Genomic DNA, 18,956 nt, shown 5'->3' on the forward strand with positions numbered 1-18,956 from the left:
TTGCTCCTCCATAAGCACAGAATGTGTTGCTTTTTGGTGTTTAAATCAGATTTACTTTATGCCATTTTACTGACCACAATCCCAACCAGCAATCCAATCATGGAATTGTTTTAATATTATGTCTTTGTGCTGTTGTGAAAATTGCTCTGAGGGCAGGTGTCTGTGGCACCATGATTAAACTTGCATGGAAATCCCCTGCAGGGAGGAGGCTGTGATGAAGTTACTTTGATTTTCTGACCAGGTGGCCGCCTCAGATCATGTCCATCTTAAGCAGATGCAACTGAAAACATTTAGCATCCACACTAAGACAGCATTTTCTTCTACTGTTAACATGTTAAAATGCAACTTTTGCAGTGAAGTAAAAATGTTTATGCTGCTCACAACATTCGAGTTGATTGGGTACTTTAGTCAGTTCAGCTGATCGCACTTTAAAGGTGTTGACTTAGGTTATCTTTCTGTCACATTATTTTGTAGCTATACAACCCCCATGTGATGTCACATGGAGGTTTTGGGCAGCGGTTATGTCAAATCTCAGATTCAGGAGAAGCTAAGCAGATTCCTTCAGGTTGTGGAACAGGGAACCAGCTCTGTATCCTTGCTAGGCCATGGATGTTAGCCCATCTAGTCTGCACTGTGTGTATGTTGTTAACATGTCCTCGGAGTATGTTGTTGTGGGTACAGTGGAAGTAGGGGTTACCAGGGCCATTACTTCAAGCCATCCTGTCCTTGTGCAGCTATGTGAGAGCAAATGAGTGACAGCTTTGTCCTCATTCTCAACAGGAAATAAAGTACATTCTCAGTGGGCAGTGGGTTGCACCATGTAGGGCCTTGCCTTGTTACCAATTCTGTTTGTGATTTGTATGGACAGAATCTCTAGGCGCAGTTCAAGTGGGCAGAGTGTCCAGTATGGTGGCTTCAGGACTGCTAATGCATTTTGTTGATGAAGTGGTTCTGTTGCCTTCATCAGACCCTGACCTTCTCTGTGCACTGGTGCAATTTGCAGCTGAGTGTGAAACAGTTGGGATGAAAGTTAACTTCTCCGAGGCTGATGCCATTGTGATGTGCCAGAGTGAATTACTGCCCCAGGTGAAGGAGTCCAAGTATCTTGGGCATCTTGTTCCTAAGTGAGGTTAAGTGAAACACTATCGACAGACGGGTTGGTGCGCAACAGCAGTCATGCAGGTGTTGCACTGGGCTGTTGTGGTGAGCAGGGAGCCAAGTCAAGTCAGTTTTATTTATATAGCGCTAATTCCAAATAGAAGTTATCTGAGGACACTTTTCATATAGAGCAGGTCCAGACGGTACTCTTTATAATATTATTTACAGAGACCCAACATTTCCCCCTTGAGCAAGCACTTGATGACAGTGGCGAGGAAAAACAAAACCTCGAGCAGAACCTGGCTCTGGGTGGGCGGCCATCTGCCTCTGCCATCTGTAATAGGATGTGATGGTCAATGGTGTCAAATGCAGCACTAAGATCTAATAAGACAAGTACAGAGACGAGTCCTTTGTCCGATGCAATTAGAGGGTCATTTGTAACTTTCAGCAGTTCTGTCTATGCTATGCTATGATTCACTCTGAATCCAGACTGAATATCCTTAAATTAATTGTTGTTCTGTAGAAAGTCACACAGCTGATTGGAGACTGCTTTCTCAAGGATCTTAGAGAGAAAGGGAAGTTTAGTTAAAGGTCTGTAGCTGACTACAACACCTGCATCAAGAGTCTGTATTTTAAGACGTGGTTTAAGACAGATTGATTATATCAGAAAAAGGTCAGACTACAGTGCAGCAGACCCAGGACACACTGGAGGGATTACATTTTCCATCTGACCTGGGAAGACCTTAGGATCCCCCAGCAAGACAGTTTTATGTACTGCCATGCTTAGCCTGATGCTAAGACCACCTAGACCTAGATAAGTGGGGGAAGATGGATGGATGTATGGATAGATGAATGTTCCATGTATTGACCTCGGTGAACATGTAACATTTATTCTATGCTGCAGTCAGACAGAAATGTCAACACCTTTTCTATCGTGTACTAGCACACAAAACGATGAGTTACACAAAGTTGGACCTCTGAACTCCTGCAATGCCTTAAAAACCCACTTTCACTCTCGTGGTTGTAGCCATGTTGTTGTTTGATGAACTGATGAATAAGTCTAACACTCATCAATGATGTTAGAAAAATGAGCTGACAATGTTTCTAGCTAGCCCTCAGAAACTTGCGTTTGGTACAACTTGCAGGGTTTCTGTGTCTCTAGCTTTCTTTTCTTTTGCAGCCCATTTTTTCATGCTGCAGATACAGTATGTGTAAAGTTGGCCTCGTTATTTTCTTGTGTAACTGAAATTCAAAATGCACTGAAAATGACCCGAAACTTCTCCTGTAGTTTGACATTTTGTTAAGGATGATGAGATGTGTGTGTGTGCGTGTTCAGGGAATAGGGAGAAATTAATTTGGTTCCCCTACACCCTTCCTCCCTCCCCTCCCTGGTTTAGTTCTTGAAAGAGTGGCTGAAGAGGCCCGGATTAAAACAGATGTGCTTAAATGATACGGGGGGGGGGGGGGGACTTAGCACGGCACAGCCTGGGGATCATTGATTAAAAAAAGCCATGTCTTTAGCCTGAGCCAAATCCAGCCCTGCACTGATACACCACAAAGAGAGCAGGAAGGAAGAGGAAGACAGAGATGGTGCTGTAGAACCAGTGAATCTAACCCCCCCACCCACACACACACACACACACACACAAACACCCCCCACCCCCTCCTGCTCCAGCGGGACAAGAGTCGCTGGAGATACTGGGATTACGCAGGTCAATTATACACTTAATCTGCCTTTGCCCGGAGGGAATTAGGAGCGCGGCTCATTGATTGATTTGAAGTATTTCCGTTGACCTTGGGCAGTTATCAGATTCACAAGCGTGGCAAAATTGCACTTCTGTGTGACGAAAGTTAAAGCGCTTTATAATCGCCGCTGCTTGTCCCGTCTCACTCTGCTTACTTACCAACTGCCGGACGACTGTGACGGAGCGTAGTGAGGGCAGGGGTCAGATTGAGCTGCTGATTGGGGGATTTGAGATTGTTGCCGTCGCAGTCGCTGTACTTTGGTCTCGGCGGGTGTGTGTGTGTCTGTTGGGGGGGTTGTGGTGGTGACGGAGAATGCCGGCAGACTATCGGGTGATGGAGTTGCCGTCATACCATTTGGCTGTCCGGGGATGCTTCACCACTTTGCTGGCTCCGGTCACGAACTGCCGGCCCCACAGCCACGGCAAGTGAACAATTTAATCAACAAGAGCTCAGTCAACACGCAAACTTAACTCCCTCAGCCTGTCAGACGTCTTATTCTGCTGAAATGACTTGTATACATGAGGTGTCAGTAATGAACAGAGTGAGTTTTTGTTTGAGGTTTAAATACCATCGTGGAAAATTTGAGCTAACTGAGAACATGGAATCATAATTAACACAACTTCATGACTCAGAGGTAATAAATAAAAATATCACAACAGAAATCTGAAAGACTTTAAAAAAAAATACATTTTGCTGTATTTTAGTTGGACAGCTGTTTATGATCAAATCATCTGTTTTGACCAAAATAGATAATCTTTTTTTTTTCAGGCTGTAAAATCAGTATGAGAATATTTATAAGAATCAGAAATGAATTCATGTATTTTGATTAGAATTTTCTTTGACTCATTAATTAGGTTAATAGAATTTTGTAAATGATCTAAAACATTATCTTATCGTTGGAAAGATACAGTTCCAATGAAAGACAAAGTTCCTATGTCATATCACATTCATGGACAATAAATGATAAATTAATATATTACCCTGTAACATTTTTCTTATTGATACCCAGTAACAAATCTACAACCTACTATATCATTCAACATTAAAGCTGCATTTTATCTGTGCAGTGTTTTCCTGTAGGATTTCAGAACACTTTGCTGTTTCTGAAAGACAGCTACCAAATATCCTCTAACCTTCGTCCACAACAATATGACTGCAACACCGCCTTGACATCCTCTTGTTGTTTTCCATGCCAGTAATCTCTTTTAGGTTGAAGCAAAAATAACTGCAAAAGGATTAGAAAACCAATGGGAAGGAAAAAATAGTCGTAGGTCAACATGATAAAAGAAAAGGCCAGCCACACAGGATAGGTTAGATTGACTATGTGTGACTGTTCGAAACATCAGCTCTGAAAAGGTTTCACTTCCGTTTAATGGAGTCTGTAAGCAGCTTAGAGTCCTTAATAATTACTGAGAGAGAGCATTTTGTTTCCCTTCTTCGTTTCTTTCGGGTCTAAATCCTCTATGAGCATTCCCAGCGCCTTGTTGCCGGGAGGAAACAGCTAAGGACACTAAAGCCATGATCATCTCGAGAGGAGGGAAATACAAGTTTAATGGAGACTTCTCCTTTGTCAAGTCCCGCTGGTTTATTGATGAGGGCCGGCAGGGTGAATTGATCGAGGACACACATGTCATCTCTCGGGTCTCTATCACCCCTTTTTACAGCCCCCTTCCATCCCTGTTTCCCTCCTCCTTGTTAAAAAGGGAGGTACGGTGGCATTTGTTTGATTAACTTGTCTGACAAAAGTGACAGCTGCTCACGGGCATATGTGGATGAGTGGCCCAGTGCCGCTCCCTCTTTGTACATCTGTCAGAGCCGGAGCAGGGCGAGCGGGGTGAAAAGAGACAAATTGGACCCAAAAAGAAGGCCATTCACCTTCTCCAGACCCCCCTCTGGCGCTCCACCCCTCTATCCCATTCAGGTGCTCGGCGGGACCCTCAAGTGCTTGCTGGCTTATTCCATTTTCACTCCCCCTATAGAGTTCCCTGAGCCCACAAGTGTTTTAGCCCTCTTTTTCCTTCCCTCAATCCACCCCTAAGCGGCTCTTTGTAAGTAGAATGGCTCACTTTTCTCAGGGCCTGAAGCTGGCGGCTTTTTTTCTTTTTTTATTGTCCACCACAGAGCCTTTCTGTCGCTCATTGTATGTTTACTCAATGACTGGTCGCTGACCGTAATTCCAACTGTTTAGTTCCTCACAACATGAGCCCCCAACCCCCTGCACCCACCGCCCCAAATATACACCCATCCCTTCTCCAAAGCACCGTGTTTTTATAAAGTTGCTCCTTATTTAGTCTCTCTTGTCCATTGAACTGACACTTACTGGTGGAAGGAGATGGCTGTTTCGTAAGAGACCTAGATTGCCGTCCTGAAAAGAAACCCAGACCTGAGATAAACATTTACCTTTCTCCTGTGATGCTACGCTGGGGGTTGACTGACGTTCCTGTTCCTCTGCACTCCTTTCCTTAACCAGCTGTCTGGCTGAAATACCCACTGAGCCTGTTTTGTTGCTGTCCCAGCTGTGCTCAGACTGTGGTCAATGGTCAGCTGCGGTTCGCCCTTTGTGTCGCCAGCACAATCAAAACAGTTTGAGAGCTGTGAGCTCGTTGAGCCTAAAACTTTACTTTAGTCCTACTTTCAGAGCCCCTATGCTGCTTCCTCCTCTAACATACCCACTTCCTTGAATGAAAACAGAGGGAGAGAGAGTGAGAGAGAGTTAGAAGATGACAATATTCAGTAGAAGATGCAGAGCCCCATTCAGCTTCTGTGAAAAGCCTCTTTTCTTGTCTGTCCACACTGAGGCAGATTTGAAAACATGTTGATGTGTCAGACAGGGTTCCCTTCACACTTGGGTTATCAACGGTGGGATGTGTGTATATCTATATCTATAAATCAAACTGTGGATGTTGCAGTTATGTGGCATTCGCTGTCGCGGCACTCTGCAACCAGGGCAGTGTTCTCCAGAGCTATCATTTGATATAGAGTGTGCCTGAAGGATCTCAGTAAGTGGTGATTTAAAGGGCAAACCAGCACAAAGCTCAAGTGATTTTTGGTTATCATTAACGTCATGACAGTATAAAATTGACATGAAACTATGGTAGAAAGATGACATGCATCAAAATCCCTTGGTGAACTTGAACTGGGGTCATTGTGGTGACACGGCCAGCGCCTTAAAATCCGAGGGCACCATAAAGCCATGCACAATGTTAAATATGTATTAAGAATTTGAAAAGACAGAAAAAAGACTACGATCCAACAATCAGTCTCGCTAAATTTTCATCTTTTATTCTTGTTAACTGAATCATGAATATTCAGAAAAACAGTCAGAATGTGAGTAACAAGGAATTTGCTTATGGTTAAAGTCTTGACATTTTTAACTCTACTTGGGTGGTGTCACGACTGAAGGCCATTGGACAGACAGAAGAATTCTGGATTCAGTGTACTAAATGATGACATTGATAAGAAAATGGGGGTTTGAGTTACTATGGTAATTGAGTGTTGTCATCAATGGGCCTCTCTGCTGAGCCAAACTAGAATAGAGCAGCAGTGGACTCTGAAAAGCAGAGCAGGTAGGATTAGACAAACCCTTTGTCCAAACTGCATAATGTCTTGCAGTCAGATTTAAAGCCCCCACAGTCCGTACCCTTATTTGTTTCCTTTCCTATGTGGGTGTGCATGTGTGGGTTATGTGTGTACACCAGTGTAAGCATGTGTGTTTGAAAGGAAAAGTAGTGTTGCTTTATGGCACTCAGCAGCCTTCCTTCTCCTTCACAAGGAAGCCTGTCACTTGGCATTAGCGTTGCCGCACCAGCAATCATCATTCCATGCCTCCTGCTAATTGCAGACACAGCTGGGTCTCAGCAGGACAGGCTCTCTCTCTCTCTCTCTCTCTCTCACACACACACACACACACACACACACACACACACACACACACACACTCTGCATACATGGCCTGAGTGTAGCAACGACAATGCAGCCTTTTAATCTCTTCTGCGTAGAGCAGAGGTTCAGATATCCACACCAAGTGGTCAGCTAAATGATCACAGGAGAAAGTAAAAGAGGATCCGATTGATAGTCATTACTTCTGATGATCTGTTTGTGGTTAACAGTAGTGAAACTGAATATGAGCTTTATTTTTATTTGTTTTACATTCGTATAAACTTTAAGTTGTGCAGTCAGACACTCTACTTAGGCATTCAGGCACTCTCTGGTGGGAGGAGGTCACACATGGAGGTGATTAGGCATCAGGGTCCTGTCATACATCTTAATTAATTACCACTGTGTGACCAGTTTGTTCACTCCTTTTCTTTCCAGTGGATGTACCCTTTCATTCCCTTGGTAATGTTGGTTTAATCTGATCCTTTATTGTGAAGGTTACAAGAAGTATTAAGTAAATCAATGATCTGTCTGACGATCAACAAGGCTTTTGGGTTTATCACTGTCAATGATGGTTTACAGGTACATATAACAAATGAATGCTATAGTGCTATAGACACAGCTGCTTTGGCACTGCTGAAGAACCTCACCATTGAAGGCACAAATTGGTAAAAAAAAATTTAACTTCTTCTTTTAAAATTAGTAGGTCTCACAAGTGGTGAAGCAAGCAAAAGTATTGATAGTCTGTACTGATCTTACACCCTCCTCCACCTGACCCAGCCACGGCTGAACAAACTGCAGCTTGCGTGTAGGTGGCTAGCTAGGTATGATACCATGGCTCTCCTGTTTTTCTTTTGAGCAACAGCCATCTTGAAACCCACTGGTAGATCTCAAACGCCATCCAGCCTTCTAACAGCTGCTGAGCAGACCTTTGTAGTGGATAGCTTTTCTGTGATGGTTGGGATGACTAGATATCAATATTGAACTGAAATTTGTCCTCTACCTTCATTTTCTCTTCATTTAAAATCTGCACCACAGATTTTAATTTGGTCTGAAATGTATCTGGGTACTCCACTAACTTCTCCAGCCCCTGCAGAATATGCAGAACATCAGAACATCACATCAGATGATGTCTGGGGATTAATGGCATTGAATTACAAACAGTACACTATACACAAGTATACACAATACACAAGTAAAATTCTCCAGGTACCTGTATCACACAAGATCATTTACTCCACCTTGCATTTATCCCCACAAAAGCAATGATGCTGGTGATCAGATGAGAAAGGTGTTGTACACTATCTTTGCAGTCCTGAAGCCGAGTCATTTTTAGGTATTTATTTCATGACTTTTATTATACAGAGGTCTGGACCTTTGTGGACCTCAGTGGTGGGTATGACCACGGTTAGCATGAGAAAAGGCATGTGTGGCATGAGATGGTGCGATCTGTGTCAGTTGCGTGAGTCTCAAGCTCTGTGTGTGTGAGTTGGCAGCCCGGCCAAATAAGTGGTCACAGAGGGTGTCAGAGGAAACAGAACAGTGCTTTACCCTGCTAAGGCCAAGCAGAGCAACCAACTATGTTTGTCAAAGCTCTACCCATCCGTCCACATTTCCTACCAGATGGTGGCTGCGACGTGTAATTTCATAGTTTTCTAATTGCTATTGAGATGAAATAGGAAAAAGTCTTGGTTGTTTTTGTATTTTTATGTGGTGGGTAGGGCTGGGTATCTTTTGAAAGAACAATATTGGCTTTGTTTCAATACTATTTTATTTTATTTTTAATTACTTTATTGATTCCTCCTGGGGAAATTACTCTCTGCATTTTACCCACACCAAGTGAACGAAACACATACACAAGCATGCACATGCACTAGAGACGCTGGGGCAGAGGGCTGAGTAAAAATATGACCAAGCATTGTATGCTAACTAGTACTTTTGACACTAATGGACTCGTTTCAGTTGGTACTCAGACCTAGCTGTGACATTTATCACACAAAAACTTAAGCAGCTGTTTGAATTTACCCTTATTCCTCCATTCACAGTAAAGTTAAGGATTAGTGAGTACTTCCAAAATCATTAGCATACCAGTAGGGTAGTTCATTAGCCACTGCTACTTTGTGAGTGTGGAAGGTATTTTGGTGAGCTACATAATCAAGGAATCAGCAACCACTTCTGTATTTGTTAACGTGTGAGGCCGATATATACTTCAGCATTCATAGAGTTGCTCTGTAATTGGACCACCAAATGCTAGTTGTTGGTGGGGTTTCTATGCCACTGTGTTGAGTTTCTTCATGTGCTTCAGTACATGAACAATGGCGTCTGCAGATCTTGTTGGACTTGGAGTTAATAAATGTTGAACAACGGTTTTATTTTTATGGAAATAACTGCAATGAAGAAAAGACAGAAGATGTTGGAAGACATACGAAAATGTCACCATGGGTTTTTTTTTCATTATAAGGACCATTTGCCTCATAAAAGGGAGGAAATACTAAATCAGTGAACATGTAAACACATTTTAATCTAAGAAAGTAAGATCAGTTCTCAAGTGATCTTAATTTAAGCTGATGCACTACCACCAAATAAGACAGAACAAAATGAACAAAATGATCATTCAGATCAGTCAGTATGAGAACAAGACTATTGTCTGATCAAGAATTCAGTGGCAAATTTAAGTACCTGACAGCTACATACTCTGTCTCAGTCAGTATGCAACAAGTATTATGGTTTCTTCCTCAGCCCTGAATTTACACACACACACACACACAAGAGCAGCAGCAGAGGCAGAAAGAGGCAGAGTCCCAGGTTGCTTGTAATCCCCGTGTACCCCCTGTGGTGAGGCCCCTCGTCAGCTCCAACATTCCTGGCTCTCAGAAGCACAAAAGCTCCGGCCCCACAAAGGAGGGGCCTCTGACCTAACAAATCGGTTGGCTTTCTGAGGGTTTTGTGTGTCTGTGTGTGTGTAAATATGTGTGTCCTCTTAGCCCCTTTTCACTCGCATGCACTTTTATGGCGTCTTCATCCTTACCTTAAATTAAGAGCACAGTCTTAATTTTTTTGACTCTTGCCAAAACCTTATGTTTGCACTCTTTGCACTTCTTGCTTGAACTTGCTTTCAAGCTGATTCTGAGTTCGCTAAACTTCTGCTCTCACTCTCCAATTTATGTGTAACTACTCAGGGGAGCTTGTTTTTGACCTCAACACACCCCTTAGGGGTGATCAGAGGATTTGAATGAAGCACTAATGTGGTATTAACAACTCTGGAAGTGAAAATTTCCAGATAGTTCCGAGTGCACAGGTTATATACTATTTTAATGACAGAGCTCACAAAAGTTTTGTATATTTGAAGCACACATTTAATTCACCTATGTACCAGTAAGTACACAGTAAATTGATGTAGAAAGTTGGCCAAAATATAACATGCAATTCCTAGTTTTGGATAAAAAAAAATAGCCCTTGAATATTATACAATCCTCACTTTGTCAAATGTGATCACTAGAAAAGAAGTTCAGGCCAGTGTGGAAGTTTATGAATGACAGAGAGAGGGATAGTCGTTATGTTCTAATGCAGAGATAACTATCAAATTCTTAGTCTGTCAGAGTAGTTTGACACATGAGTATAAGCAAAGAACGCATAAATAATACAACTGTGCTGTTTCTTAATGAGCAAAAACAAAGACTCATTTTCTAACCCATCGAACTAACGCACCATATTTTTATAGTTTAGAAGATGCAGTGAAAACTCTAACAGTAATGAGGAAAAGGAACTTTTAGTAAGAACTGTTTGGTCAAAAAGGGCATTAGTGCATAGTTTGCATACAGGACTCAGCTATAATCAGCCCACATCTAGGTTATGCCATCTTTTCAGTTTCAGAAAGGTACATGTCTATTCTGATGCACATTTCTGCTCGTCATTCTGCGCAGTGCTCTCAGAGTGAAGTGAAAGTCGTCTGCTGAAACAGTCACGTTGCAGCTCTGGTAAAACTCGAAGCCGCAAGCTTCATGTTGTCCGCCCTTCAAATGGGAAAAGGCCAGTTCCCTTTCACGACGCTACGAAGCAAATATATGCAAAAGGGTCATGAAAGAGGTGAGTAGGTGGAGAGGGAGGGGGAGAAGAAGAGGTGTGCCATTTTTTGCATCAAATCCTGCTGGTGGCAGGCCCCCCTGCCAAGCGCCATGTGAAGACTTGGGTGTGAATGCTGGCTTCAAGGCGAGGTTTGCGCGTGTGTGTGTGTGTGTGTGTGTGTGGTGGTGGGTGGGGGGGTTTTGGTGGGATGGGTAGGTTGGTGTCAGATGGGGGCAGGAGGTCGCTCTGTCTCCCAGCTCTCACTCGAAGGGGGATGGACCAGCAGATGTAGAACTGTGTATGTGGGAGTGTGTGTGTGGTGTTGTGCGGGGCGTGCATGTCGCCTGTGTATAGGTAGGGGTTCATCAGCATGTCGTGAGGTGACAAAACACACACAAATGCGCACACACAAAGATAACCCGGTTGAAGGAATGGAGGCCCTTCCTTCAGATGGAACTCGTTAGAATGTCACAGATTTGATCCCTGTCGGGTTATGGCATTATGTATTCAGAGCCATATTACGCTTGTTTTGGCTGTCAGCAAGTGCTAGCCCCCTGCTGATCCCCATGCAGCCTAAAAAAAGAGAGCTTGGGTGTATTCGTCTGTTCTGATAATTTTCTTTTGTTAGGTCCTGCCAAGAGGAACAAAGCAAGAGGGGCCATCACTGTTCATTTGACAAGCTCAGCCAGCGTCAAAGTGGCTTTTAACTTTACCAACATGCAGATGCTACAACGTCTTAATCCTGCCCCGAAGGACTGTCACCTTCTCAGAAGGTCTGACGTGAAACTGTGGCTTTTACATGTGGCTATATTGAAGAAGACAGAGTCTCTGACACGCAACTCAGATAGCTGCTTGTCAGAGGAGGTGAAAAGATTGCTCCAGAAATGGTGTAAAGAGTACCATTTGGAGGGGAAGAGGGATAAAGTCAGGGCAAAAGAGACAAGCAGCCTTCCCATTAGGAATGAAAGCTATAATCTAAGCCACCTTCTACTGTTGCCATGCACTCGTGGCAAAAGCAGCACAGGCTCTGGGAGTCAGTTGTCAGTCAGTATTCTTATTCTTGCCTCTAATGAACAGCAACAACAATACCAGTCAGAGAAAACTTGAGATGAGAGGTTCAGAGCAGGACTGATGCATTACATAAGCTGTTGTCTATAGTGCAGAGGCAGCTGAAACAGCTGGGGAAATGAACAGCTTTGTACCTGATTGTCCATGCAGCTTCAAGCACACAGCACATCTGCATGATTATTTTCTAAGAAGATGACTCTTCCCAAGACAACTTGAGAATAATGCTCTGCACAGGGATGAAGGTATGAGCCTTGTGTTCAGGGATTGGATAATCACCCTTGATGACATCAGAGGCTGCAGACTTTCAACTAAATTCAATTGGTGTGATTGATTCCTGAGCTTTACGGAGCTATGAGCACTTCATCAAGGGTATCTGATGGATTACACATACAGTAATATCAGTTTGTGCCATGGCATGTGACACATTATTTTTGCTAATTGGCTGGAAGGTGTGTTAAAGTGTGTATCAGGCAGTAGTTTAACGACTCCTCTAAGTTCTGTTTGGTTGTTTAGATTGGAGGGCTTGTTGATAACCATTTAACTGTGACAGTGTCCTATATTCCAGACTACCTACCTTTAGTAAGTCCTGTTTTTTTAAAAAAAAAGAAACAAACATTACAACCAAAATCATAGAAAGCCACATGAAAATTTGTCATAATCACTAAAATACATTTGGACATCTGGAACATAGTCTTACACAGATGTAGGTCATTCTTCATGTCCTCACAAGGATGATGAAACTAACTACTATATATTCCAAAAACACAAATCACATTTATCCTTTGGTTGGAGGAATGAAAACCTTGAACATAGTAAAATGTTTTACAGGTTTAGAAGTCTGGTTAGAATTTACACCAGTCACACAGATATCTTTTGATGGATCAGCAGTCACTTTCATTTTTTTTTTTTAATGATGAAACTGGTATTACATTCAAACTGGCATTAAAAGGATCTTAAAGTTGATGAAAATCGCAGGCATTATGTGTACACAAGATGTCCCTGACAGACCTCCAAAATGCCAGTCATGGCAGCAAGGAGACTTGTGACCTAACTGTCAAGCCTTTTTTTTTTTATATAAAATGAAGAGGAGTAAAGCAGAACAGGACACAAAATGGCTGCTGCAAAAAATGGCTGCAGATGGGAGCTGTGTGGCACGGTGTAAAGTCTAAAGAATTATGGCGAAGCGAAGGAGGAGTGGATGATGGAAAGAGGGAGAGCAGCCAGTCAGTGGATCAGTCACTCCAGGCCTGGCCTCTCGGCGGGGGGTTGTGCTCGGGGCGAGATCACAGGCCTGCTGCCACGCCGAAGCCTTCACAGGCACACAGCGAAAGATAGGAAGCTGCTGGCACCAGGTCGCCTCACTGATTCACCCCGGCACTGCCTCGGCACAGCCGTCTTCTCTTTCACCCATGTTCCACTTACTGAGCTTGACCTACATGTATATCTGCTCTCTTCCTCTTCTTATGGCCTCTGCGGCTCTGAAATAGCAGCAGGTTCTGGTTCTTTTGTGTTTGTTCTGGCAGAACAACAATTTTATTTTATTATTTTTCTTGATGATTCATTGTCCAGATACAAAACTAATACTCATATTAAGTAAATTCATCTCCAGCACTGCAAAAACTTATGTTGGAACCAAAGCTGACAGATCTTTGTCTTTCTGTTGCCTCTTACACTGTAAAACCTTTTGGAGTTGTGTTGCTTCTTCCAAAATTTTGCTGTCAAAAATGAAACTTTAACCAATGAAATCTGTTTAATGACACCATTAACTTGAGTGCAACGTCACTGCATGAGTTCCTGAATCTACATAATCCACTTCTTATTTAGTGAATCTGAGAGACAGATGAAAGGAACGGGTTTCTTCTTTTGAAGACATGTATGGATGGATGAACAGACTTCATCTTTAAAAAAAATGAGCGAATGAAATGATGATGTTTTATTATTCAGCCCCAGCTGTAAATTGCAGAGTATAACAATGCTCACCACTCTGTGTTTCTATGTATCTACATACATCTACAGGCCTGTCACTGTTGTCCATACACATGATCACTGTGGCTGCACTAATATTTTACAGTGAGTAAATGACACAATTGACTTTCCACTTGGTCGTATTTAATGGACAATCATTTATTTTTACGATTTAAAAAAAAAATGTTGTTTGCTTTTTAGGATAAAAATCTATCTGACACAATTTAGTGATCACCACTTGGTATCTCACCCCCCCCTTAAAAACATACATACACACACTGCGCGTACCCTCCGCATCCCCCACGCCCTCTTCATTTCTCTTCCCATTCTTCTCTAGCCCTCCATCCACTCTGCTGTGACCCTGACTGTTGAAAGTCAGTCGGCTTCTATTAGTATCAGCCTGTGCTCATCATTATCCATCAATTAGACTGGCAACAGCCAGAGCCCACAGAGAAACATCTGCAGCCTTTCGGCTCAGTTTCTGCATGGCCGCCGCGCTCTGAGCTCACTGCTGTTTACAGAGTCGAAACACAGCGGCCTCTTTCAAGGTTGAAGCCTGTAACACCTGTGTACATTATATTGACAGTACCAGGGCAAAAAAAACTGCCTGTCCTGTAACAGCACTGACACTCAGCACTGAATCCTCCGTCACCTTTGTTAGTCTTGTTTAGGACGGTTATTCTCTCATTATACGTTAGCTGAAGTAAAATGAGCCTCTGTAATGTGTAATGAGGAACCGGTACATTCTTTCTCAAGCAAGGTTATAAAGTTAAGTTTACAGATAATATAACACACTAATCCTCACACCACAGTCTTCCACGGTGAGACAGTGAGTCAGTGGTTAATGTCCACACAATATCTGATAATAGAAAACTTTGCTTTAATTAAAATATATAAAATAAAATAATGATTTGACAGAAAAAATGAATAATAATGTTTTGAAAAAAAGAAAGGTATTGTTTTGGTATCACTACTGAAAGCTCCTCACTTAGACAACAGATTATTGTTCAGAATGAAAAGTGCACATCATACAGATTAATAACATAAAAGCTTCTAGCCCTCCAGCTAAAATCAGAAATTGTAACTGTTTTTGAGAAGGAAGGTCCCAGTCCTTTATGTTAATGTACACATTTTACATTACAATTCACCACTTCACTTGTTGCTGTGATTGACTTCCTGTGGTTTTTCAGGAGAAAACTTTGCCTGTATTATGCAGTTTAGGTCCAGACTTGTCGGGATGGGCCATTGACACCAGTTCATACCCAACCTTTATCTGTCACTGGACACTTTTCCTGCAATTCTGTCCTTAAAACATTGAGGAGACACATGTTCATTATTAAAGAGAGAGACTGCAGAAGTCAAAGGCAGCACATTCTGGAACATTCTGCTAAAATGACACCTAAAAGATTTGTTGCATACACTTTGACAAGTCAGCGACAGTCTCGGAACATGGTGCTGTGCCCCAAGAGCGTTCTCAGCCTTATGCTCGGTTAGCATCCCCATTAACTGCCTCCTCATAGGCTGCTGGATCCTCCTGTGGCCCACACCCCAGACTCAGACGGATCTTAAGCGTATGGGACTTATGCTGGAGCCTCACATGACAAAAGTAGAAACTGTTTCCTGAGTTTGGGTCTCAGGCGAGACTGTGTGGGGCATCACTGAGCTGCAGCCCAGCAAACCCCTGCCATAGAGGAGTGCCATTGAGTGTTAAAATGTTGCTTTTCGATGCATATGTTTCTGAAGTTAACAAGCTTTTGAGTGCACCTTGTTGAGGATCAGGTCATGATATGGATACTGTGTATTTGTGTGTCTGTTACAGCAATGGTACACCAGCACTATGAACCTTATAGGCACATGGCTGACTGACCGGATGGACCTTCAGCTCCACGTTTATCAGCTGAAGATTCTCATCAGGATTGTCAAGGTGAGAACAGCTGCCTGATACGTTTCTAAACCACAGATCCCGATTCAAGCATCAATATTTCCATAAGATCCTTCTTATGAAACAACGACAAAGTCATACATTTATAACTCTGATACATCTGAACATTTCACTGGTGCTTCTCACGTAATTTGTTATTTATTATTGTTAAAATTTGATTGATTCATCTCTATTCACACACAGTGTGGTGTTTTTGTCAGTTCCACTTGTTAAATATATATTTTTTTTATTTGGCTTTTTGGTAGAGTGGAGGTTTTTAACTGTGAGTGGCAGCAGTGAACTGATATCGGATATATCTGATATGCCATTGTTATATCTTTGCCTATTTGAATCAGCCTTTTTTCTTTTTATGAACATATCACCTTTTACAGCTAAGGAAAGAGGAAAACATGGTATTTCCATTTGATGCTTTTATATATACATGATTTTCTCCCACATTTTGGAAAAACTCTTTACTCCACTAAATTTATTTATTTGATTCAATTTATTTTCTTACATTTTATATGTAAGATGTAAGATCATGTTACAAAACATTATATATTGGATCACATTACCCAATACGTCAACCCAACAATTCCTTCAACCTTAACGGCCACTTTGGTCGTTTGTCTGTACCTTCTGATACGTTGGATCTGTTTGGACGTTGGAGCTGTGGATCTGAATGTAGGGTGATATATATTATCATGTGGCTCTGAGAGGTTATATCCCACCCCTTCTTCATGAAGGTGTCCAAAACTAAGAGTAGGACCTGATCTCTCACTGGCTGCCCATCCTGAAACATAGTAGATTTACTTACCATCACAGTAGTCACAGTAGATTGAACTGGCAGCAGTTTGACCACACTCTCAAATCATCAAATCAAACATTCTCATTCACTGCTAAGCACTGAGCCACCGTGGCTCCCACTGTGACACCTGTCCTGTGGTCGACTGTCATTACTGACCCAGAAACTCTCCATAAAGAGAATAAAAAGTAAAAGCTTCCACCTTTCACATAATTTCAACTGTAAGCCTTAAAGGAAATAGGAGACGTGACCTATTTTCTTTTCGCTGGATGTGGCACAGTTAGTGATGCAAAGCGAGGTGACAAAATCAAGGCATGATGGTGACACAATTGGAATCATGACAGGTCATCTCAATTTACCGTCACACATATTCTGTTTATTAATCATTTCATATCCTCCATAAAGATTGCTGCCAAGTATGAAATGTGTAGTATGAGGAAAGAAAGCCGACAGCCACGTCTTCAAGACAGCATGTTAGTCTGGAGGGATCCAAAACTGTGGCTATTGAAGGTGTAGGGAGGGGAAGCATAGAGGATCACTGGTCGAAGGCTTTGTCTCAAAGTAGAATGATCAAATCTCTGCCCCACAATATGAACACAGATGTTTTTCCTGGTTCTGTCCCAGCTCAGACGCTGCCTCCATCTAAATTTGTGTGTTTGTGTGTAAAACTATCCAAAGCGTAGGCAGAGAGCTTCTTGAAAAAAAGGCATCACTGAAAGAACACCATATTTTTCACAAATTTCTTGAATGCCTTTGCCAACTGCTTCTTTTTGTTTGTGATAGAAAAAGTACCGTGACTTCCGACTTCAAGGGGTGCTGGACTCCACGTTAAACAGTAAGATGTATGAAACCGTGAGAAACCGACTGACCCTGGAAGAAGCCACCGCCTCAGTGAGGGAAGGAGGGATGCAAGGCATTTCCATGAAGGACAGCGATGAAGAGGACAATGATAACTAGATCCAAGGGTCTAAAAACTTCAAGGATAAAGCTTTTCAGAGGGTGAGTGGTATACTGCCTGAGAAGGAGTACTGCATGAGGTCAAAACAGATTGACCTAACATCTGACTTTTCCCTCCATTTATTTGTTTTGTCGGTTTTTCATTTCTGTAATAGTTCCACATTTCTGTCAGAACTAAGACCAGAAGAAAAGGTAGACCTGCAGGACCTAAGTCTGTCCTATTAGCGCTCATCAAGCAAAGTCAAAACAAAAGTCTCAATGGCCAAAGTGCCATAGTTCCATAAATCAGTCAGGCGCTGGATGGATTTCTAGTGAAATGTGAGCAAATAAGTTTCAAGAATATTAAAAAGAGACCAAAACATGTGCAGCAGTGTTTGAGACCAGCAAAAAATATGACCAGGGACACTCACCATGCAAAGCAGCCTTATAAATAAGATGATTAAAAAAATAGGCAGATGGTTGCATCTATATGGAGTCAGTCTTTTGAAGGCATGAAAAATATTACGTTGTACCTTCATGTCGTGCAACCCAAAGTGTCTACAGTCTTCGTACCGGAGCTTTGCTGTTGCTTGTTGCTAAGATTCCTCTTTCACATTCTAAAAAAGTACAGGCCCTGTGGTTCCAAGTGAAATTGTGAAACTGATAAAAATGTCTCTTTTTTTTTTGTAAGCCTGCCAACAAATGCATGATCGACTTATCACTGTTGAAGTCATATTGCAATTGATCCAAATGACACTAAAACTAATAGTTTAAGATCAGACTGAGCATCCAAAAGAAAAAAAAACAAAAAAAGAATTATATTTCCAAAATTACTCATGAATGTTCTTAAGCAATATGGATAACCATTTTGTTCCCAAGTTTATGAACACGTCTATGAATGTGTCTTTGTGTAATGATAAAAAAAATAAAATGCAGTGAGTGCAGCTACTGTCTGTTGCATTGTTGTTAAGGGTGTGACAATGGTTTCATATTACTTTCTTTGTAATGGGTCTGCATCATGTCTCAACCATGAAAACTTTTTTTATAACTGACGTGCTGTGATACGCTGTAATATCACAGTCTGTTAGCTTTTCAAAACACACCTGCTGTTCACTAAAAAAAAAGCTAAAACAGCTGAAATCCAATGCATCATCAACAATAAAGCTGATTGATGCAAAAAAAAGAAGAGTAATTTTAGTCACAAAGTGACAAAGTGTTAGTTCGAGTGAGGTACAGACGTCCACTCTGGTACACAGCTTCCTTGGATGTGTGTTGTGTATTTTTTTTAAACATACTTCCAAGTACTTCCAAGTTCCCTGAAAGCAGCACCACAGAGGCTTCAATGTTAATTATGTCCAAGAAAATAAAAGCAGTGTACAGAACAGACAACATAATGACAATTTAGCATTTGCTCGAACCTGACTTAGTAGCAAATTTCGCAGCGACTTGTTGTTAAAATATCTGTATCTCACAAAG

The 18,956-nt window shown here is 41.9% G+C and overlaps 1 protein-coding gene across 1 annotated transcript in view; it reads left to right on the forward strand.

Annotated features, from left to right (window-relative positions):
• The window catches only part of cadpsa (Ca2+-dependent activator protein for secretion a), a 133,458-nt gene extending 114,795 nt beyond the window's left edge, over positions 1-18,663 (forward strand). Inside the window, exons 27-28 of the mRNA XM_041033874.1 lie at positions 15,638-15,742; positions 17,328-18,663. Of these exons, the coding sequence (XP_040889808.1) occupies positions 15,638-15,742; positions 17,328-17,501 (279 nt within the window). The 3' untranslated portion in view covers positions 17,502-18,663. The remainder of the gene's footprint in view (positions 1-15,637; positions 15,743-17,327) is intronic.
• Positions 18,664-18,956: the final 293 nt, after the last annotated feature.

The sequence above is a fragment of the Toxotes jaculatrix genome, chromosome 3 (genome assembly GCF_017976425.1).
Source record: "Toxotes jaculatrix isolate fToxJac2 chromosome 3, fToxJac2.pri, whole genome shotgun sequence".
Taxonomy (NCBI): domain Eukaryota; kingdom Metazoa; phylum Chordata; class Actinopteri; family Toxotidae; genus Toxotes; species Toxotes jaculatrix.